The sequence below is a fragment of the Alosa alosa genome, chromosome 4 (genome assembly GCF_017589495.1).
Source record: "Alosa alosa isolate M-15738 ecotype Scorff River chromosome 4, AALO_Geno_1.1, whole genome shotgun sequence".
Classification (NCBI taxonomy): domain Eukaryota; kingdom Metazoa; phylum Chordata; class Actinopteri; order Clupeiformes; family Clupeidae; genus Alosa; species Alosa alosa.
Window position 1 is genome coordinate 36,680,650 of NC_063192.1, and position 22,656 is coordinate 36,703,305.

A 22,656-nucleotide genomic window follows, 5' to 3' on the forward strand; every position below is an offset into this window, starting at 1 on the left:
CTGCGCAGTTGAGCTACCTCACCACCACTCTCTCTGAGTCCCAGAGCCACTAGCACTGCGGAGAAGCGGAACCCTGAGTCCCAGAGCCACTAACGCTGGGGAAGAGCGGAACCCCTGGACCAGCATGGAGGATCGTCAGACTCAAGCAGACACATAAGGCCTCCACATGTCTTTAAAACCTGGGTACATTTTATTTCTTTTCTTTGTAAAACAAATATTACAAAATCGGACCAGAGTAATTAAAACAAACAAAAACAAAGAAACAAAACAAAACAGAAACTTTTTGGATAAATTATGATAGAGAATGTTTCATGGGGGGAATAGAGAGATCAAAAGCGATTAAAATTGTTTTAAGATTAAAACCATAAAAATAGGCAAAAGACAGCCTGCTAAAGGTGTTAATGCTCTGGCAACAGTGCCAGGCCCAGGCCTGCGTCCAAACCCAGCGCCGAGACAGACCGAACCCCAAACGCTGCGCCGAGACAGACCCAACCCCGACACACACAGAATCTCTTCAAGAAGGCACCCAGAAGCATCACAACGTTCCAGACACACACCAAAGGTCACAGAGGTCATACAATGCTTTCAGAAACAACAAAAAGAGAGAAGAGATAAACACAATGTGCTGTCATGAAGCTCTATATGTGCACCATTCAGACTCAGGCCCTCACCCAAATACACTCCTCGTCCTCTTCTCCAGTAAAATACACATAGTACACATAGAAAAGCACGCCGCCAAAACAGACAAAGGCGGAACAGAACATCAAACTGCAGTCTTAGTATCGTTTACAGGTGAACTGAAAGATACGGATTCATTGAACAATGAATGTAGATGGCAAGCACAGTTGCAGACCAATACTGTGATGAAGCCAGAACAGAAAAGCAATAGACTCCATCTACAGGTGTGATTCCTCAGTTCCCTTCACTGGTAAAATGAGCTCACACATACCTAAGCTCTCATACACATTTTTTTTTCAAATATGCACTGACTACAGTCAGAATAGCTCTTCAGAAACCAAGGCCTGCTATCTCAACAAAGCCACTTCACAGAGAAGTATACTGAAAAATAGCACTACACAAATATAAAAGGGAAAAAAACATGATTCTGATGCAAACAAACTGCTGTCACAAAAGTTGCACATTTCCTCATCAACAGCTTGACGATGAGCCACAATGCTCTGTCAGAAACATCAGGACTTTGATTCTCCTGTCCTCTTTTTCATATAAAAAGTGCAGCCAGCAATAATTAATTCAAGCTGCATACACATCTTCACAAAGAAGTTAGCAAATTTACACTGCCATTAACGTAGTCCCTGAAAATGTATCCATATATCTACCAAGCAAAGTTAAAGCATAATATGCTTCTTGGGTTGTATTATAAACTGCTATAAATGCTGTCAATTTATCATAAATGGTCATGATGAAGCAACTGGTGCAAAATTAGTTTAAAGACATTAGCACGCATAGTCCCATTATTTTGCAAAAGGCAACGCCTTTTTGGGAACTTTCAACAATCTAGAAACCGTTGTTCTGCAAGTTTGTGTTTTTGTCAAAACCAAAGGTTCTGTTCTTTTGATCAAAGGGATGGGGCTTACCGGCAAGTTCAAAAAGATCTGATATGGTATTTACAAGCAAGAAGAAATGACCCAACGCAGTACACACATCAAGCCAGGCAGACATGGAGCGAACACTCCACTGGGGCCTACATGAAAGGAACTTTTTTTTGCTTTTTTTTTCAAAAATAAAGATAAAACCTTTTCAGAATCTGGTTCAGGGAGACGACTAGTCTTCACCTGACGGAGGATCCTCCTCCGAAACATCGTCCTGCTCCACCTTCTTCTCCTTCACTTTCTCCTTCACTTTCTCCTTCTTCTTCACATCTTCTTCCTCCTCCTCCTCCTCCTCCTCCTCATCTTCCTCCTCCTCCTTCTTCATGTCCTCAGCCTCGTCATCAGATTTCTTGGGGGCTAAACGAGCCTTCTTCTCCGGTTTCCGCTCCTCTTCCTCCTCCTCTTCTTTGGGGCTGTCCACATCTTCCTCCTCCTCTTTGGGCAGAACCTTCTTCACGACTCTCCTCCCCCTGGGCTGTTTTCGGCCCCTCTTTTTCTTGGGTCCACGAGTAGCTGTGGAGGAGGTAGCAAACCAAACCAATGATCTAATCACATCTTCAACCATTCAAGGCAAAGCGGGGTAATGTTGGAGTTGTCTAACGATTGTAACTGTGGTTGACCTGAGGCCCTTAAAGGAGAATTCCGGTGTGATATTGACCTAAAGTGTATTGAAACATGATACCGAGTGTGAACGTATGTCTCATAGCCCATCTCGGCTTGTCCCCTGCACTCCAAAATCTGGCGCTAGTTAGCCGATGCTACCAACAGCTTTTTCAATAGTGGTGCTTCGGCATCGGGCTAGCCATGCAAATAAATCACTGTTTTACACCCATTTACGAGGCTCAATGCATCTCCACACTTCATTGGTAGACTTCCGAGGGCCCTGACATTTAAAACGAGACATTGAGAACTTTGAAAAAGCAAATTCCAAAAATAATTCAGTGGAAATGCATGGATTCCAGTTTCTTCCAGTAGCAGCAACTGGAATCCATGCATTTCCACTGAATTATTTTTGGAATCTGATCCCTTATCATACCTGTTCATTCTTACTCGTTGCTCGAATTATCGTGACTAAATTCAAGATGGCTGCAAACGCTAAACTTCGTGGAAGATACTGTCTGTATAAATCGCCTTGTAAGTAAACTACCAGTGCTTTTTCAAAGTTCTCAATGTCTCGCTTTAAATGTCAGGGCCCTCGGAAGTCTACCAATGAAGTGTGGAGATACATTGAGCCTCGTAAATGGGTGTAAAACAGTGATTTATTTGCATGGCTAGCCCGATGCCGGGCACCACTATTGAAAAAGCTGTTGGTAGCATCGGCTAACTAGCCAGATTTTGGAGTGCAGGGGACAAGCCGAGATGGGCTATGAGACATACGTTCACACTCGGTATCATGTTTCAATACACTTTAGGTCAATATCACACTGGAATTCTCCTTTAATGTTGGAGTTGTCTAACGATTGGAACTGTGGTTTACCTGAGGCCCTGAGGCCCTTAATGTTGGAGTTGTCTAACGATTGTAACGGTGGTTTACCTGAGGCCCTTAATGTTGGAGTTGTCTAACGATTGTAACGGTGGTTTACCTGAGGCCCTTATCCTTGGTTTGGGGGTGGTCTTCTTCTCTGGCTTGCCTCTCCTGCCTCCCTTTGAGGCTCTCCGCCGAGGCTTGCCGTAGTCACTGTCATCGTCATCGTCATCCACACAGAAGTCCTCATCGCTCCCCGAGTCCTCTGTGGAGACAGCAGAGAAACTAAGAGTCAAGTCACTGAATCCTCAGCTTCTGCATTGCTGCTACTCAGTGATAATACACACACACTGCTACAAAACTATTCACCAAATTCAAACATTTCAATTTATTCATTCTGATAATGTCTCTTTAAACAGAGAGGTAACATCAAATGGAGAAGGTCTATCATTACTGATTCCATCCCACTGATCCTCACTCAAGGCTCCTGACGCTGGGAACTCACCGCCAGTGTAGACATCACTGTCCTCCTCTTCCTCGTCTTCCTTCTCACCCTCCTCTTCACTGCCACCATCTCCCAAGATCATCTCCCGCTGCTTCGATACTGCTTTGGTGGCGGCCTGTCGTACCTGGCGTCCCTTTTTCCTTGGGCCCCGGTCATCATCGCTGTCGTCTGGTGGACAATGATACAAAATGTTGGCCACAGCAGAGCATCAACGAAGTCTGACGCTTAAGTCTCCTTCTGATGAAACTACTTTACTCTGTTAATCCAATAGTTGTATTTTGTGATTAGTGGCATATTACGGCATATCTGCATTTCAGTCACATCATAAAACAAGAACTCTGGTCATGTTCAACCTAAGCCCTGTTTTTAGTCAATATCTGCAGGGTGCGATTTGTAGGGGGGGGTGGTGAGGATTTACCCCCCTCTGGTTTTCCTATCCCTACCTCTGCTAAATTATTTTTATCCCCGGTGGGGACAACATTTATCCCCCTCTGCCCCTCATATTGATTAATGCTACTTCATATAAGTAAAGCGCTGCAACGTGAGAACAGTCTAGTAGGCTAGCCTACATAATAATCTGACATCAGAAACGCACCGTCACCGTCAGCACTCATGCTGCTAACACAGTGGCTGCGTGATAACTTAATTTGGCCTTGATCGTGCAGGACATTTCAGAATGTCGAGTGTGTAATCCATCATAAATGGCTAGTTTCAATGGAAAAGTTAGCTGGACAAATGAAAGAAAACGAGAAGGATTCAGTGAAGCATAATAATGTTTTAGAACCTTCAAAATTAGAAAACTGATGCAACTGAGATGGAGGACAACTGCACGTAGAGTAGAACGTAGGCCTATTGTCCGAAGGAACTTGAGGAGATACAAATTTCAGCGGATCCTCACCAAAATTGGCAGAGACCATCTTCAGACCATGCCTTATCAGTGCTTTGCTTTTTGGAACATTTGACAGTAGCATTCGGCTGTAACAGCCAATCGAAACTCTCTGACCTCTAGGGGGCGCTGTAATTAAGAAACTGTAGCTGCTGTTGTGTTTGGAATTAAAATGTACTAGTGGTGTGGTAATACTGTTGAAGGTCCTTAGGCCGACCCAGGCCAACTTGTGATGTCATCGTAATTGATTCGGCGTGAATCAATTACGATCAACAGCAATTGATCATGTTAGATTTAATCAAAAACATCAAAACGTTTTCACAGGTCGCAAATTTCATCTGATCTTCACCAACATTGGCACAGACCGTCTTCAGACCATAACCTATCAATATATTGCTTTCTGGAACAATTGACAAAAGCATTCGCCCGTAACAGCCAATCGAAATTGGTGGCGAAGCCGCCAAACAGGAAGTGAGCTCATATCTCAGCAACCCTGCCATGCATCATAACCAAACTTACCACATATATCCATGACCCCATTAGGAGGACGCTCAAAACATTTGGTGACCTTTGACCTGTAGGGGGTGCTGCAATTAGCAATATTGCAATATTGCATTTTGATGTGTAGTTGCTGATGTGTTTTATCAATCTTTTATTTTTTGATGTGAAACTGATGACAACATGTTCCATCCAGTTAATTCTAATGCGTGCGTGCAAGGGCAGGGCAATACGGGGTGGGACGGGCTGGGGTGATTGGGGGCTGGCTGGCGGAGGCGGTGGCAATACTCAGCCCTTAATACTCAGCTCTTATTGGGGGCCAAGCAGCGAAGCTGCGAGGCAACCCATAGTGATTCTACGTATTCTTCTTATTATTATTATAACGAAACGCTCATTTGCCATTGAACCATACAGTAAAAAGTTGAGAAATTTGGCACATTGATTCGTTACAGGCATATGTTTAATTTCAGAAAGTTTGATGTCTGCACCTGGAGTGCTCTAGCGCCACCAACATTTAAAATGTTGTATTACATCTATGCACTTACCGTACACCACATTTTGAACATTAAGGTATATTTGGAATCCTTGGATGAGACCGAACTCGACGCACCCCATGACGTCAATTTCCGCCATGTTGGATCTTCCGCCATATTGGATGTCATCAAAAACACTTAAAAGGCATGAAAGTTCACAAAGTTTGTCCGATTTTCACGAAACTTGACGCAGATGATCTTCAGACCATGACTCACAAATGCATTGCTTTTAGGAGCCATATTCAAAACTCATCACCCGTCATGACCAATCAAGTTTGGCGGTGAAGCCGCCAAACAGGAAGTGAAGTGATCTCAGCAAGGCTTTCGCGTATCAACATCAAACTCAGTACAGGGTCTCAGGACCCAATTAGAAGGAGGCTCATTAAATTTGATGACTTTTGACCTATAGGTGGCGCTATAATTAGCAAAATTACGTTTTAGCCTGTAACGGGTCATGTGTTTGGAATTAAAGCATATTAGTAATATCTGTTAATACCTTGAGAGGTCCTTAGGCCGCCACATGCCAACATGTGACGTCAACATAAATGATCCAACCGCCATATTAGAGGTCATGAAAAACACTTAAAAGGCATCAAAGGTCACAAAGTTTATCCGATTTTCACGAAACTTGACGCAGATGATCTTCAGACCATTCAAAACCCATCACCCGTCATGACCAATCAAGTTTGGCGGTGAAGCCGCCAAACAGGAAGTGAAGTGATCTCAGCAAGACTTTCGTGTATCAACACCAAACTCAGTACATGGTCTCAGGACCCAATTAGGAAGAAGCTCAATAAATTTGATGACCTTTGACCACTAGGTGGCGCTATTATCACAAGAAGTGGGCTCATATTTCAGCAATGCTTTCACATATTGAAACCAAACTTAGTATATGGACTTGGGACCTCATCCTGAGGACAGACAATAATTTTAGCAACCTTTGACCAGTAGGGGTGCTATAATTTGCAAAACTTTCTCGTATCAACACCAAACTTGGTATGTGGACTCGTGACTACAACCTGAGGATGCACAATAAATTTGGTGACTTTTGACCACTAGGGGAGCTATAATTATCAACACTTTCTCGTATAGACACCAAACTTGGTATGCGGACTTGTGACCACATCCTGAGGATGCACAATCAATTTTATGACCTTTGACCACTAGGGTGCTATAATTTCGCGACACTTTCTCATTATCGACACCAAACTTGGTACAAGGACTCGGGACCACATCCTGAAGACGCTCAATATATTTAGTGACATTTGACCACTAGAGGCACTATAATTATCAACACTTTCTTGTATCGACACCAAACTTGGTGTGTGGACTCGTGACTACAACCTGAGGACGCACAATACATTTGGTGATGTTTGAGGCATGCGTATGTGTGGGGGGCTATTGGGGTGTGTGGGAGAGGAGGTTTATCTGTGTATATGTGTGTGTGTGGGATGGGGGGTTAATTGGGTGTGTGTATAATGTAACAACATTGGGTTGCCATGACAACTCCTGCTCAACTGCTTGACCCCCACACTGCTGCCTGCAGCTATATTTATTAATATTATTATTATTATTATTACAAAGATGTCTTTGACCTCTAGGGGGCTCTGTAATTGACAAAAATGCATTTTGGCCAGTAGTTGCTGATGTGCATTATTCTGCAATGGAAGTCAATGGCAGCCCATAGAACCGTCTGGTAAAAAGTTATACAATTTGGCACACTGATTGGGGACAGCCCAATAATTAATTTCACCAAGTTTCATGCCGGCTCCACCAATGCTCTAGCGCCACCAACAGGCCAAAGTCTGTGTTTAAATCACAGCAAGTGTGATCATATCTCAGTCAATCTTTTATTTTTGATGTGAAACTGATGACAGCAAGTTCCATCCAGTTCATTCTAATGTGTGCGCAAGGGGTGGGGCGGGGTGGGATGGGCAGGGCGGCTTGCGGTGGGCTGGCTGGGGAGGGGCGGTGACACTCAGCCCTGGTTCAGCCCCACAAAATCAGTTATGTTTTGATGTGAAACTTGACCTTGTAACTCAGCCAATCTTAGGTTGTATGGCATGGAACTTGCTGTGACTGCTTAAGGCTATATGTCTGATGCAACGGCACTGACTTACATGGCAAATCTGGCCTGCTGAATTGCCTGCTTGGCCCCCTCATTGCTGCTTGCAGCTATATTTTTTTCAACTTTTGCAATATTACGCACTTGGCTTACTAAACGCAAATCAGCAGGAGAGAGAATGCACGTAGCCTACGCAGCGTGTAGCGCAATGTGTAGGCTATTTGGTTACCAACTAACACTGTTAGCCAATTCACTAACTTAAAGGTGCCATGTGTAATGTTCACCAAAAAACTCAATTCATACTCCACATTCCATAAAAGATGGGGGCAGTATACCTCCAAAAAAAGTGAGTTGGTCTACCCTAGAGTAACAACCGAGAAAAGTGTATTGCAGTTTGGCTGGCGGTTATGTTGCCCGCATACCCGAAACTGGTATTATGACACCTGTCGGGCTGTGGCTAGTAATTTAGCATGCTAATTCAGGCTGATATCTCTGCAGCACTATACCTTGTCATTTTTTTAATGACATCATCGCCCTTATTTCTTCTCATTCTTTTGATGCGTGTAGCTCATTTTTTGGATATTTTTACCTCAATTCTTACACATGGCACCTTTAAGACTTCAGTGCCATCATATACAACGTTTTTTTACACAGCAAATACAGAAAGGATGGAGGCAGCAAAAGTAGAGGAGTCATTTCAGATGGGGCAAGAACAAGGTGAATTTGTATGCTTGTCAAAACGTAGTCCTACCCTGCATTAGAGGAGCTGATCATCATACCAAGCACACTCGCTGTTTAAAGTCATACACCACGGTAAACTAAAACTAAAATGTTACAAAGGTGGCAAAAATAATATAGGCTATTATTAGCCATGACATTACTAGGCTATGAATCGCTCGTTCATTTTTTATTTTTTTGGGGTGGGGGTTTACAAACTTATTCAAAATCACGCCCCCCTCTGGTTTTTACACAAATCGCACCCTGAATATCTGAAACAGAAACAAACGAAATTGGTCGATTTGGTCTATTTAATTAGAATACTAAAACTGTCAACCTCAGAAAGGCTATGAAAGTATACCCTACGTTAAATCCACAGGTTCCGTGTTCGGTCTTTGCGTGTTTGCTAACTATACCCTACGTTAAATCCACAGGTTCCGTGTTCGGTCTTTGCGTGTTTGCTAACTATACCCTACATTAAATCCACAGGTTCCGTGTTCGGTCTTTGCGTGTTTGCTAACTATACCCTACATTAAATCCACAGGTTCCGTGTTCGTTTTTTTTCTGCGTGTTTGAGTGAAGCACCTGCAGCCCGTTTCCGTTTGGCCGTCAATTGCTTTGCCTTCCTGTCTTTTTTGGCGTCGTAGTCGCTGTCTCCTCCGTCCTCGTCCTCCTCTTCTTTGTACTCGTTGTCCTCGTCACCGTCACAGTCGTCTGAGACAAAACACACAACTTGACTTTACACACAACTTAACACACAACTTAACTTCACACTCAACGTAACACTCAGATCATTTGACACTAAAATCTTCTCATGTACAAGAATAGATTTGCATTTGTTGCAACAATATATTTTGAACATGTTTAAAAGCATGCGTGTACACACACTCCAACAAACACGGGCCTTTAGGAACAGGATTTTAAACTAACATTCTAGTGGGTTGCAAAATTCTGCAAAACCCCTTTGGGCTCCGTCTTGGCGATCAGAAACGGATGGTTAGAGGCGCAAAGCTTAAGCTTAGTCCACATTCGGCATGATTTTGTGATCAGACGCATTGTTGAAAAGGGGTGTTTTTCTGTTTCTTAATCAGTCATGGGTGTGTTTGGGTATAACATCCTTTAAACCAATGAGAGTGACATCTGTCATTCCCTTTATATATAAGTATAATACTCTTTTGATCCCGTGAGGGAAATTTGGTCTCTGCATTTATCCCAATCCGTGAATTAGTGAAACACACTCAGCACATAGTGAACACACAGTGAGGTGAAGCACACACTAATCCCGGCGCAGTGAGCTGCCTGCAACAACAGCGGCGCTCAGGGAGCAGTGAGGGGTTAGGTGCCTTGCTCAAGGGCACTTCAGCCGTGTCTACTGGTCGGGGTTCGGACTTGTAACCGGCAACCCTCCGGTTACAAGTCCGAAGCACTAACCAGTAGGCCACGGCTGCCCACAACAGCCCTTTAACAGCAAGCAGCACAATTTCAAACAGCGCATCAGTATTTTGGCAGTCAGCTGCCCATTTGAAGAAATCTGAACACGAGACCTACGTGGAACTGAGGGATTCCACTAAACCTTGCTTTACTAAAACCTGTTTATGACTTGCAGAGTATAGCCTACATGCATTTGCACTCAGCTATTATTTGAACTCATAGGCAAAGTGAAACTAACTTCCCCGTGGACTCATAGTCAACGACAAAACAGCTCTACACAGTTATTTACTTTCACCATTGACTGACAAGGGGTTACCATCGGAAACATAGCCTGAAAAAAACAACACTTAACCCAATAATTTTCGAACAAAAATCCTAAGAATATTCCTGTAAAGTTGTTTGGGAGTGGTTGCTAAGGGCTGCTACATCTAATGACAGTGCGTCTTCAGCTGTGCTGTATATGCGCCTTTCACTATAGACCAGGTTTTTCTTGGTCAGTGGAGTAATGATTTTTAGAGGGTGTAAGATAGTGATTTTTAGTTAATCCACCAGACCACACCTTATGTCGTTAGATGCCACAACCCTGGGCGCAAGGTTAAATAAAAGTTGAATGCATGGCGCAAAATGATTGAGTGTAAGACCAGAATAAGCCTTGTGCTGTGTTACCGCTGGGTGTCCGATAGTGCCCCTTGACATTCATCACCATTTTCACATATACAAATTAAATACTGAAATACACATTTGACAAATCAGTGTGATTATTGACAACATTTCTATTTTTTATTATTTTTCAAAAATATTTGTGATATTTGTTCAAAGATTAAAAATAAATGAATAAAAAACTGGGAGGTAAACTACGGCTGTTTTACACCAAAGCGGCTCTTTCCTATGTACACACAGGGCTTTTGCAACCATGACATTTTACTTTTTATTTGTTTATTCATGTATTTATTATTTAGCCTCCAGAAATACATAAAAAATAAATGTTTAGAATGAAATCACTGATTGGGAAAAAAATATGCGTAGACAATTTTCTTAAACAAGAAAACAGTGAGACTTTGCTAGGGAATTGAATAGTTTTGCAAGCAACTGTATATAGAAAACAGTACAGCACTTACTTGACAAATTACGATCCTTAGAGTCGTCACTGTATGACAAAACAAAAAACGAGAGGTACTGTAAACAGATAGGACATGTTAAAGAGTGTCCCTTTCACACAGTCTCTGAATTAAAACAGGTCAGACGCTACATCGTTACCCATCAGCAGTATGTAAATTAAAATGGATCTGATGCTACATCATTACATTAAAACAGATCAGACGCTACATTGTTACATTAAAACGAGTCAGATGCTAGATTGTTACCTGTCAGCAGTGATTCCTGGCTTGCGTTTCCGCTCAGCATCTCCTGCATACTCATCTGAAGTAACAAGAAATGATGTAGTAACTTACATGTACTATACTGTGGAAACGTACGTTTGATGTAGTAACTTACGTACTATACTGTAGAAACGTACATTTGATGTAGTAACTTACATGTACTATACTGTAGAAATGTACGTTTGATGTAGTAACTTACATGTAGTATACTGTAGAAATGTATGTTAATGATGTAGTAACTTACATGTACTACACTGTAGAAATGTACGTTAATGATGTAGTAACTTACATGTACTATACTGTAGACACGTACGTTTGATGTAGTCACTAACTTACATGTACTATACTGTAAAAACGTACGTTAATGATTACATGTACTATACTGTAGACACGTACGTTTTTGATGTAGTAACTTACATGTACTATACGTTTGCCGATATGAAAATGAAGAGCATACAAAACAAAGGCTCTCCCATACCTGCATCATCAGAGTCCTGGAACTGTGAGTAGTCAACCACCCTCTTGTTTCTGAGGGGGGGAATCAATAAATAAAAAGCATGTTAAGAAATGAGTTATGAGCATTCTATAAACATGCAATGGGTGATAAGAAAAACTATTTATTGCAATTGTAAAAATGTGTTGTAATTTTTCCTTGGCCCCACAAATGAGTGTCTAGTCCCATAAAGCTAAAACAAACAAAAAAGATTCCAGTTGAATGAGCACATCTGCTAAATGTACTATATTGTCCAGATTTCGACCATATGTTGATTTTATCTTTTAGTGCAGTACAGTTTTGTCTGAGTGGCAATGAGACTCAATAGGACATTTAGCTGCAACAAAACGGGGTATCTATGTTGAAACAGAACAAAAAGGCTTTTTTGAATTTCCATGACCATTTGTTTGCAATGCTTTGGCCAACCACCATCAATCACATCTGTATATCTGAGCAGGGTACCTACCAAGCCCAAGCACTTCTCTATAAAGCCGGAGACACACACTGAGGGTTACACAGGTGATCTACGTAGATTCTACTAGGGAATCTGGGATGCTTGACACCTCGAGGCTGCAGTCAGATCGCTCTCTCTTTTTTGAGTAGCAATTTACAAAAATGTTATCAACACACTATCCAGATTTATGCATAATTTGTCACTGCTCAAATTTGGTTCTTAGTTTTAGCTTCTGTCAAACACTATAAAATCACTCACTATGTGAGACCTACTTGTAAAATAAAAAAGTGTTAATTGTAACAGCTCTTAGGTGTATAGCTTTGTCACAAGTTTAAACCAGATGTTATATTAGTACAAAACAAAAACATTGAACTGAAAAACACTACCCTGATTTCACAATTAAAGTTAATGGGCAGAAATCATGGGAGTAAAAACATCAGACATGAACTCGTCTAACATTACGACTTTAATGAGCAACTTCTGTCAAAAAGTACTTCATAGCATCAAAGTAATATTAGACGTAGGCCTACACTTAAATGTTGACATTACATTTGGTTAATGCTGCATCTATAAGACTACTCACTAAAGCAAGCTGTTCACCATACTACATTTGCATTTTGCTCGACTAATTCAAATAAATAAACCATCTTTTCATAAATCCAAATTCAGTGTGTGATTGCATTTAGATACAAGTTTCAGATATTCGACCCAGTGTAAGACTACAAATTCACATTTGCTACTATGCTAACTTACCTACGCTATCATAGGCGTAGGGTTGCCAACTAGCCAAGCCTGTTGCATTACCCCAGCTAAGCAGCTAGCTGACGTTGGTCAGGTTACCAGTCTCGCTCTCACTTCGCCTGAGTATCATTCAACAGCGAACACTAGCTATCTCACGTTAGTTTTATAACGTTACTTGCAAGATTCTACAGCCAGCTATCTTTATACATCGTGATCAATTGTTCTACACTGTTATCGCAATAGACGAGTCGCCGAATAACCTGCTTTACTTATTTGACACATGCACACTGGCAAGGTAGCCACGAACGATCAATCATTAACCTTATCAAATCAATTTACCAGCATGGTATGACAAGACTATTCACATAACAAACAAATAATTTCATCCATTATAATGCATTGCCGTCTAATTACTCTCATTCGCTCCTAGGTGAAATAACTATGACTATGGTGTACAATTTTACAGTGTACGTTGATGTTATTACATGTGGCTAACGGTAGCGTAGTGAACTATTAGCACCCCATGCTACACAGCATTAATGTTACTAACGTCAGTTAGCCGAGATAACCTTAGCTTCTGAGCATAACGTGTGATGTTAGCAAGCTAGCACTAGGTCCATTCTAAACAGGCAAAGGGCTCGTGAGCAGCTAGTGTGCTGCACGTGAATGCAATTCATACTCAACATACCTCGTGGGCCTTGACATTTCGTGTTTGGATATCTTGCAGATATTCCAGTACTTCAAAGTGACGCTGCCAAAGGTCCTGTTTGCAGCAAGAATGCGTTAGCAAGCTAGATCTAATTGCAACCAACTTGCTAGATAGCTAGTTCTCTTGTCGCATTAAGCTTGGTAGGTAGCTAACGTAAACAAATGCAAGTCGCTAGCCGAGGAGATAACGTTAGCTGTCTCCACTCTGGTCAGCTAGCTTGCAGCCAGCTAAGAGTTGGTAGCACAATACATGCAAAATTAATATTTTAAAACATATTTAAACGTACAAAACGCTGGAGGAACCACTGCTAGAGGAACCACCGCTGGAGGAACCACTGCTAGAGGAACCACCGCTGGAGGAACCACTGCTAGAGGAACCACCGCTGGAGGAACCACTGCTAGAGGAACCACCGCTGGAGGAACCACTGCTAGAGGAACCACCGCTGGAGGAACCACTGCTAGAGGAACCACCGCTGGAGGAACCACTGCTAGAGGAACCACCGCTGGAGGAACCACTGCTAGAGGAACCACCGCTGGAGGAACCACTGCTAGAGGAACCACCGCTGGAGGAACCACTGCTAGAGGAACCACCGCTGGAGGAACCACTGCTAGAGGAACCACCGCTGGAGGAACCACTGCTAGAGGAACCACCGCTGGAGGAACCACTGCTAGAGGAACCACCGCTGGAGGAACCACTGCTAGAGGAACCACCGCTGGAGGAACCACTGCTAGAGGAACCACCGCTGGAGGAACCACTGCTAGAGGAACCACCGCTGGAGGAACCACTGCTAGAGGAACCACCGCTGGAGGAACCACTGCTAGAGGAACCACCGCTGGAGGAACCACTGCTAGAGGAACCACCGCTGGAGGAACCACTGCTAGAGGAACCACCGCTGGAGGAACCACTGCTAGAGGAACCACCGCTGGAGGAACCACTGCTAGAGGAACCACCGCTGGAGGAACCACTGCTAGAGGAACCACCGCTGGAGGAACCACTGCTAGAGGAACCACCGCTGGAGGAACCACTGCTAGAGGAACCACCGCTGGAGGAACCACTGCTAGAGGAACCACCGCTGGAGGAACCACTGCTAGAGGAACCACCGCTGGAGGAACCACTGCTAGAGGAACCACCGCTGGAGGAACCACTGCTAGAGGAACCACCGCTGGAGGAACCACTGCTAGAGGAACCACCGCTGGAGGAACCACTGCTAGAGGAACCACCGCTGGAGGAACCACTGCTAGAGGAACCACCGCTGGAGGAACCACTGCTAGAGGAACCACCGCTGGAGGAACCACTGCTAGAGGAACCACCGCTGGAGGAACCACTGCTAGAGGAACCACCGCTGGAGGAACCACTGCTAGAGGAACCACCGCTGGAGGAACCACTGCTAGAGGAACCACCGCTGGAGGAACCACTGCTAGAGGAACCACCGCTGGAGGAACCACTGCTAGAGGAACCACCGCTGGAGGAACCACTGCTAGAGGAACCACCGCTGGAGGAACCACTGCTAGAGGAACCACCGCTGGAGGAACCACTGCTAGAGGAACCACCGCTGGAGGAACCACTGCTAGAGGAACCACCGCTGGAGGAACCACTGCTAGAGGAACCACCGCTGGAGGAACCACTGCTAGAGGAACCACCGCTGGAGGAACCACTGCTAGAGGAACCACCGCTGGAGGAACCACTGCTAGAGGAACCACCGCTGGAGGAACCACTGCTAGAGGAACCACCGCTGGAGGAACCACTGCTAGAGGAACCACCGCTGGAGGAACCACTGCTAGAGGAACCACCCCACTGCTAGAGCTGCCACCGCTGGAAGAACCACTGCTGGAAGAGCCGCCGCTGGAGGAACCACTGCTAGAGGAACCACCGCTGGAGGAACCACCGCTAGAGGAGCTCCCGCTGTCAGAACCACCACCACCACCAGCTTCAGTCACTCCAGGGATGGGGGGCACAGGAGTGGCAGAGGGGGTGCAAGCTTACAAAAAAGAGAAGAAAAAAAGTTTATGAACTCAACTTGCTTTATAACCACAAGAAGAAGAAAACACTTGATAGGGATCGCAAGATACCTTACCTTGTTTATCAAGCCCAAAGGCTTTGTGCAGGACGCTGATTAGAGGGTATTTGCCCTGGTTGCAGAAAGTGCCCAGGTAGTCGTCCATGTCAAGGGTCCAGACCATGGCTCCTCCAAAGTTGTTCTTAATCAGCCAGTCAACCTACATTTTCATCAGCAGTGTGAATCTACAGGATGTGACGTCTTATTTTTTTAAGATTCATACTAATTTGAAGCTTATCTTGATTCCAAAACTCTTGATGTTGTCATAGCCAACCCACTGGTTTCCTTACCTTGATTCCAAAACTCTTGATGTTGTCATAGCCAACCCACTGGTTTCCTTTGTAGGCATAGGGCACATCCTGCGCGGTATTCCAAACCTCAGTCCCGCCTTCCAAGAAGCCACAAATCTGCAAATCCAAAGATTTTTTTTCATTCAAATGCAGAAACATGTTGTTGAACAAGAGGGTTGGGGTCAGTAATGGGTTTGGCCCACTCCATCAGAACATCGGTGTTCTTCTAGAGGAGGAAGGTTAGGGACATATGTATTTCTGGAGAGAGGAGAAAAGTGAGGGACATATATACTGTTTGTATTATTTCTGGAGAGGAGAAAGGTGTGGGACCTCAAAGTACGCCAGCTCGCCAGCCTCTTGAGTGTACTTCCCAGGAGTGCCGGCTCCAGAGATAGGAGCTCCGATGCCATGGTTGGAAGGGTCTTTCAGAGTGAACGTGTTTCCGTAGGTGGGGAATCCAACCAGCAGTTTCTCAGCAGGAGCACCATTGGTCTGCCAGTAGCTCATGGCAGAGTCCTGCAAGGACAATTGATCTTTTTTTAGAGAAGCGTAAACCACGACAACCCGAACATTGACCATTAAGGGGAGTTATTTTATGTGAAATAGCAAGTCGGTTTGGAGCAGCTACACACCACATTGAAGTACACAAAGGCACCGTTGTCCTCAGGGCTCTTGTACAGTGGGCTAACCTCCCCGGTCATTGGGTCCCAGGAGCCGTGGAAGTCATAGGACATGATGTTGAGCATGTCCAGGGCTCTGATAGGACAACGCATAAAATAATTAAATTAATGTGATCATCTTAATGATCTACAACTATCACTAATGACAAAAACAATGTCAATACACAATCCACTTGACTTTTATTACCATATATAAAAAAAGTGTTTTTTTCCCCTAAAGCAAACTGTTGTTATAACACAGTACTCGTATGTTTTAAGAGTGTGTTTGTTGTGTAGAGTTATTACACAGTACACTACACGTATGTTTTGAGAGTGTGTTTGCTGTGTAGTTATTACACAGTACTCGTATGTTTTGAGAGTGTGTTTGCTGTGTAGAGTTATTTCACTCACTCAGCCACCTGAGGGATCTGATAGGCTGACTCGATGGTGTCTCGTCCAGCCGATAGGGCGGCGGAGAGCAGCAGGCGGGCTCTGTTGCTCTCCTTGGCCTCCTTCTCAAAGGCAGCCCTCATTTCCTGACATTTACAGGACAAACACTTTCACTAAGGTGCAAAATATAGTTGTGGGTGTTTACAGACAAAAGGCTCATATGTGTTTAAAGTCTTCATGTCAGGCCAACACTCTACTCAGTCCACAGACCTGCACAAGTACAGAGTACAGCTGTTTGTCCTGCGGAGGGCTCCCCCTATTGGCAGGGTACTCCCAGTCGATGTCCAGACCATCAAACTCGTACTTCCTCAGGAACACCACCACAGAGCTGATGAAGGTCTGACGGGCACTGGGACTGGCCACCATGGCGGAGAATCTGGCAGGAAGCACACAAAGACCAAGTTAACTTTTAAATCTGGCAGGAAGCACACAAAGACCAAGTTAAAGGAACTGTTTGTAAGAAATGTATTTCAATTAATCAAAATGGCCCTGATATGTCACTAGACGTTAAGAAATCATGTTCATTTCAAATACTTATATCACTGACAACAGTAGTCTGGCCAGGATATTGTCATTTAAAAGTTGCAGCCCTCAACTGATGTGTTTTGTCATGTCATGTTGTGTTTTGGCCTGATGCGCCACCCTCTACCTATCTACTAATCATAAAGTCAGTAGTGTTTCGGCATCCGGGTTGGCAACCTCGAGTCAGGGGGGAGGTGGAGGGGATACACCGCTCTACAGTAATTTAAAAGTGATTGCAGTACCAGTTTTGGCCACAATCTTACATATGGTTCCTTTAACTTTTAAATCTGGCGGGAAGCACACAAAGACCAATTTAACTTTTGTCCAAAGGGACCTGAGCAAAAACAAAAAAAACCATGAAGTTAAGTTTCATGTGCTCTCACGAAACGTTCATGTGCGTTCTGCATATGCGCACATGAAAAGGTTTTCTGTGAGCACCTGAAAAGTACAGTAGGCTATAGGCTTTGTAGGTTTTAGGCGATATGGTCAAGTAGGCTATATAGGCTTTGTAGGTTTTAGGCGACATGGGAGGCCAATGGGTCTATAACAGGGGTGGGCAAACTGCGGCCCACGGGCCGGACCCGGCCCGCCAAGCACTTTCATCCGGCCCGCCGAGCATTACATTTAGTTATCAGGCTGCTCGCTATTTTTTTCCTGCGATAGAGACGACGTTGGTTAGCTTTACTGCAAACTGCTTTTCACTCTCCTTAGATAACGTTTACAATGTCAATGTCAAAACATCATGTTAAATAGAGATAACATCATGTTAAACTAAGTTAACTCTTAGTTATCTCCTTTGCAGCAGATCTAACGTGAACATTATGCAATCCTTTTCATTGGGAACGCGTCTGCACTCATGAGAGGGAGAGAGAGCCGCAGGTTCCAGCTGGCTTGTGATTGTTGATAATTGATATCTTCTTCTTATAAGAAAGTTTTAAAAGGAAATCATGAAGGCAACAGTAGTTCCCACTACTGACCATTTAAAAACTGTGAGAGGGCCCAACCGTAGGTACAGCACTAGATTTTTTTATGCGTGTGCCGTTGGGGGGGTGGGGGGGGGGGTTGTGCGGCCCGCCGGCCAAGCATGGAAAAAAGGAAAAGCATGGTGGCTAGTCCATTAGAAAAGCATGGTGGCTAGTCCATTAGAAAAGCATGGTGGCCGGTCTATTAGAAAAGCATGGTGGCTGTCTGTGTTTGTGCACAATTTGTCATGAGAGTCTAAGTGCCAATATAATGAGGCCCTTCAGTAGTCATGAGAGTCTAAGTGCTCAGTAGTCATGAGAGTCTAAGTAGTCATGAGAGTCTAAGTGCTCAGTAGTCATGAGAGTCTAAGTGCCAATATAATGAGGCCCTTCAGTAGTCATGAGAGTCTAAGTGCCAATATAATGAGGCCCTTCAGTAGTCATGTGAGTCTAAGTGCTCAGTAGTCATGAGAGTCTAAGTGCTCAGTAGTCATGAGAGTTTAAGTGCCAATATAATGAGGCCCTTCAGCCGTCTCCTCACTCTGAGTTCAGCTCCCCTTGGGTCTGATCCTCGTAGCCTAGATCCACCTAAATCCACCTACAGTATATCTACCTAAAACCACCTACAGTATATCCACCTAAAACCACCTAATTCCACCTACATTTTATCCATTATTTAGGTAGATCTACATCTACCTAAATCCGTAGAGTTGGCCAGATGTTTGTAACTGTTCTTAAATGAGTAATCCAAATCGGTGCATCCCTTGCGTTGGAACAGATTACAAGACTTCAAAATTCGTTTTATGGAAACAATATAATGGTAACGGCTTGCAAGCAAAGCAGCAATGTCCTCATAATGAAGACCTAGTTTAAATAGGCCTAGTACACCTTACTCCTGTAGGCTACTGTAGTCACAGCAATGTCCTCTTAATGAAGACCTAGTTTAAATAGGCCTAGTACACCTTACTCCTGTAGGCTACTGTAGTCACAGCAGGCTTTCATGTGCTCACACAAAAAAGTTTTGCATGTGCCCAGGATAGTTTCGTGTGAGTGCATGAAACTAAACGTTATATTTGTTTCTGCTCATATCCCCTCCGTAGTCATTTCAGAACTCTCATGATGATGACCTTACCCTGAAGAGCCAAAGTTCCATCCTCCAACAGACAGCAGGGTCTTCAGATTTCCGTTCCTAAGAAAGGGGTGGAGGAACAACAAAGATGTATTGATGACTCACTGTTGCTGATGTACAGTATAGCCCAGAGGACTTCAGACCAGACGTGCTAAATGCTAATTGCTAAATGCTAATTCAACTGCACTCACTGGTTCTTGAGTTTGCTGAACTCGCTGTAGAGATACACGTCATTCCACTCGAATGTGGCCAGCTGGTTGTTCTTCATGGTAGCGAAGGCGTAGAGCAGGTGGGTGCACAGGCAGGGGTCGATGTCCTTGGGCATGTAGATGGTGGGGGGGGGGCCTGTACTGAGCCCAGTTGGTGAAGTAGCATGATAGAATGTGTGAAGAGCCTGCAGACACACATATGACATATGACAGTGCTGATGAGCACACTACACCAACCACTACTGAGCACACTACACTAACCGCTACTGAGCACACTACACCAACCACTACTGAGCACACTACAATTGAACATGCACATGTATTTTAAGTTCCGCTAAAGAGGGGTGGAGGTGCATGGGGTCACATTTGAGCATTTAAAAATGTACTTGAAAGTAACGCAGTAGTTACTTTCTGAAGTAACTAGTTACTTTTATAATTTGTATCTGGGTATCTAATTCAGTTACTTTTTGGAAAAAGTAACTAGTGACTGTAACTAATTACTTTTTAATTACTGTAACTAATTACTTTTTAACTTGCCCAAAACTGCCAACCACTACTGAGCACACTACACGTTTTTTATTATCAAAATTATACTGCCAACATTCAACTTGAATATATTGTGTGTGCTGAAAGAAGATGGCATGGATGTATATGCTGTGAGGATGTATATGTTGTGAGGATGTGTGTGTTGTGAGGATGTGTATGTTGTGAGGATGTATATGTTGTGAGGATGTGTATGTTGTGAGGATGTATATGCTGTGAGGATGTGTATGTTGTGAGGATGTGTATGTTGTGAGAATGTATATGCTGTGAGTATGTGTATGTTGTGAGGATGTATATGCTGTGAGGATGTATATGCTGTGAGGATGTGTATGCTGGATGTATTATGGATGTATTCTGGATGTACTGATGTATTCTGGATGTATGCTGGATGTATGGATGTATTCTGGATGTATTCTGGATGTATGCTGGATGTATGGATGTATGCTGGATGTATTCTGGATGTATGGATGTATGAAGGATGTATGAAGGATATATTCTGGATGTATTCTGGAAGTATGCTGGATGTATGGATGTATTCTGGATGTATGCTGGATGTATTCTGGATGGCTTACCCAGCTGCACGCTGAACAGCAGTGCCAGAGCTGCAGAGGGAAGCAAAGAGTTCAGAATGTTCAACATTAAGGAACTAAGAATGTTCATTCAAATCAACATTGAATAACTATGTCCTGAAGTTGTTTCATTTTAAACCACTGTGTGTGGAGTAGACTCACCTGAAACCAACAGTACTCTGCCCATGATTGCCTCGTACACAGAGTTAGTGAGACCAGGCACACTTTTATACACCCATCACATGTCCTTCTGCGCTTGAAAATGGGTTTTTGCCAGTGGGTCTATTTACAGTAGATTGTGATATAATGCTTTCAACTGCCAAATTGCAACCGTAAGTTGAAAAGTGTGATAACGTATCATCTGCAATGTGACAAAAACCTGCTGACCAAGTGGTCAGTGCCTCCTTGAGAGGAGGCTTATCCTTCAATGGACAGTTTGTAATTCTACAACTGATGTATAAGACACCTTAACAACCCATTTATTAATTATAAGTACTACGCCACGTCTTATACACTATAGCAACACAGGCCTATATTATATCTAATTTTATTCAAGTTTGTCATCAGGAGAAAAGCTTTTGTCTTAATCTTACAATCACAGCATAATGAATATCATACAATACAACCACAGTCACTTGAAAATAATCTTTTAAATGCTAATGAAGAATATGAAATGTGTTTAGATTTCAGTTTCATGTGACCAATGCTCAAAAGAATAGTGTTCTCTCTCTCACATATGAGCTGCATGAAAAGAAGAAGTCGAGGCAGAAGTAAGACAATATGAAGTCAAAGGAGAACGTGCTGATTCATTTCCTCTCTGTGGCGTAACAGGGATATTAGAAACAATGATGAAAGGGTAGTGGGGGAGACTTGTATCACCCGCTACCTCCATTAGCCACGTTCCCTTTTGTGTTCTGTTTTTGTGTTCTTATCTGTGGAGATAGCGGCGGGTGAGTGGTGCGGTGAGGCGCGGAGTGGTGGAAGAACTGCTGATGCTGGTGGAACCTATGGGTGGAACACAGAGCCAGGGCTGCTCCGCAAACACAGCAGCTAAGCGGCGCGGACCGGACTCCGACAGCTGATAAGATTTATATGCCGTTAATATCAGAGATGGTTCGGTAGTGATGACAGGGGATTTTATATCCCAACAAGGACGCTGCCGATCACATTTTAACAACTTGTTAAACTTCCCTTTTCAGAGTGTCCTGTATGACACGGCCAGAGTGCCTAACACACTTGTGTGTCATGGACAGGTCATTGAAGACATGTAGAGGGTTTCGTCTGCAATTGGAACTGCAGCTAAAGCTCAAATAGCTGTTTTCAGTAAGATTTGTTTTATTTCCTCACAAGTAAAAATATAAGAGACTCCAAACGTTTACTATCCGGAGAGCATTCATAGAGAGCCTACAGAATAACAATGGGAGGAACACCATCAAGTGAGTTTGTTCATTTCTATATTGATATTGGTTGATTATATTTTAATTAACAAGTAGCCATGTGGCAGGCATAGAGATGAAAGAGCTTTTAACATCGGACATGCCCTAGTCGACGGACGTGCTATAGTATAACATGATTCAGGGTGTAGCCTACTATTGACAAATAAATTAAGCATTAAGACATTTAATTTAACTGATATTTTGTGTGAACAAAGCCATAACTCAGATGTGCTGCCAAGTAGAAAACATCTAAAGTTTAGGCTTTATATCAGCGAGCATGATGTTAGCTTCATGGCAAAAATGGAGCACAGGCTATATTCAGATGCTGCTCTGAAGTACTGGTTC

General features: G+C 43.5%; 2 protein-coding genes and 1 pseudogene across 2 annotated transcripts; 1 reads left to right on the forward strand and 2 right to left on the reverse strand.

The window, feature by feature from the left end:
* Nucleotides 1–167: 167 nt before the first annotated feature.
* Nucleotides 168–13,764, reverse strand: nucks1b (nuclear casein kinase and cyclin-dependent kinase substrate 1b). Its single transcript, XM_048241093.1, has 8 exons — nt 13,466–13,764; nt 11,568–11,617; nt 11,075–11,129; nt 10,829–10,857; nt 8,865–8,993; nt 3,581–3,748; nt 3,194–3,340; nt 168–2,123 (listed from the first exon to the last, which is right to left on the reverse strand). Exons 1-8 carry the CDS (start codon nt 13,480–13,482, stop codon nt 1,783–1,785), a joined length of 936 nt encoding a protein of 311 aa, XP_048097050.1. The 5' UTR covers nt 13,483–13,764; the 3' UTR covers nt 168–1,782.
* On the forward strand, nt 13,556–15,287 carry LOC125293368 (early nodulin-75-like). Its single transcript, XM_048241233.1, has 2 exons — nt 13,556–13,559; nt 13,798–15,287. The coding sequence occupies exons 1-2, from the start codon at nt 13,556–13,558 to the stop codon at nt 15,285–15,287; spliced, it is 1,494 nt and encodes a 497-aa protein (XP_048097190.1).
* A 1-nt stretch (nt 15,288) lies between these two features.
* Nucleotides 15,289–21,062, reverse strand: LOC125293369 (annotated as a pseudogene).
* Nucleotides 21,063–22,656: the final 1,594 nt, after the last annotated feature.

Bases quoted from the DNA above. Each gene is read 5' to 3' on its own strand.
- nucks1b (XM_048241093.1), bottom strand. The intron at 8,994-10,828 runs GTAAGTGCTGTA...GTTTTGTCTCAG, and splicing joins TAAGGATCGTAATTTGTCAA to ACGACTGTGACGGTGACGAG. The intron at 3,341-3,580 runs GTGAGTTCCCAG...CTGTCTCCACAG, and splicing joins CAGTGATGTCTACACTGGCG to AGGACTCGGGGAGCGATGAG.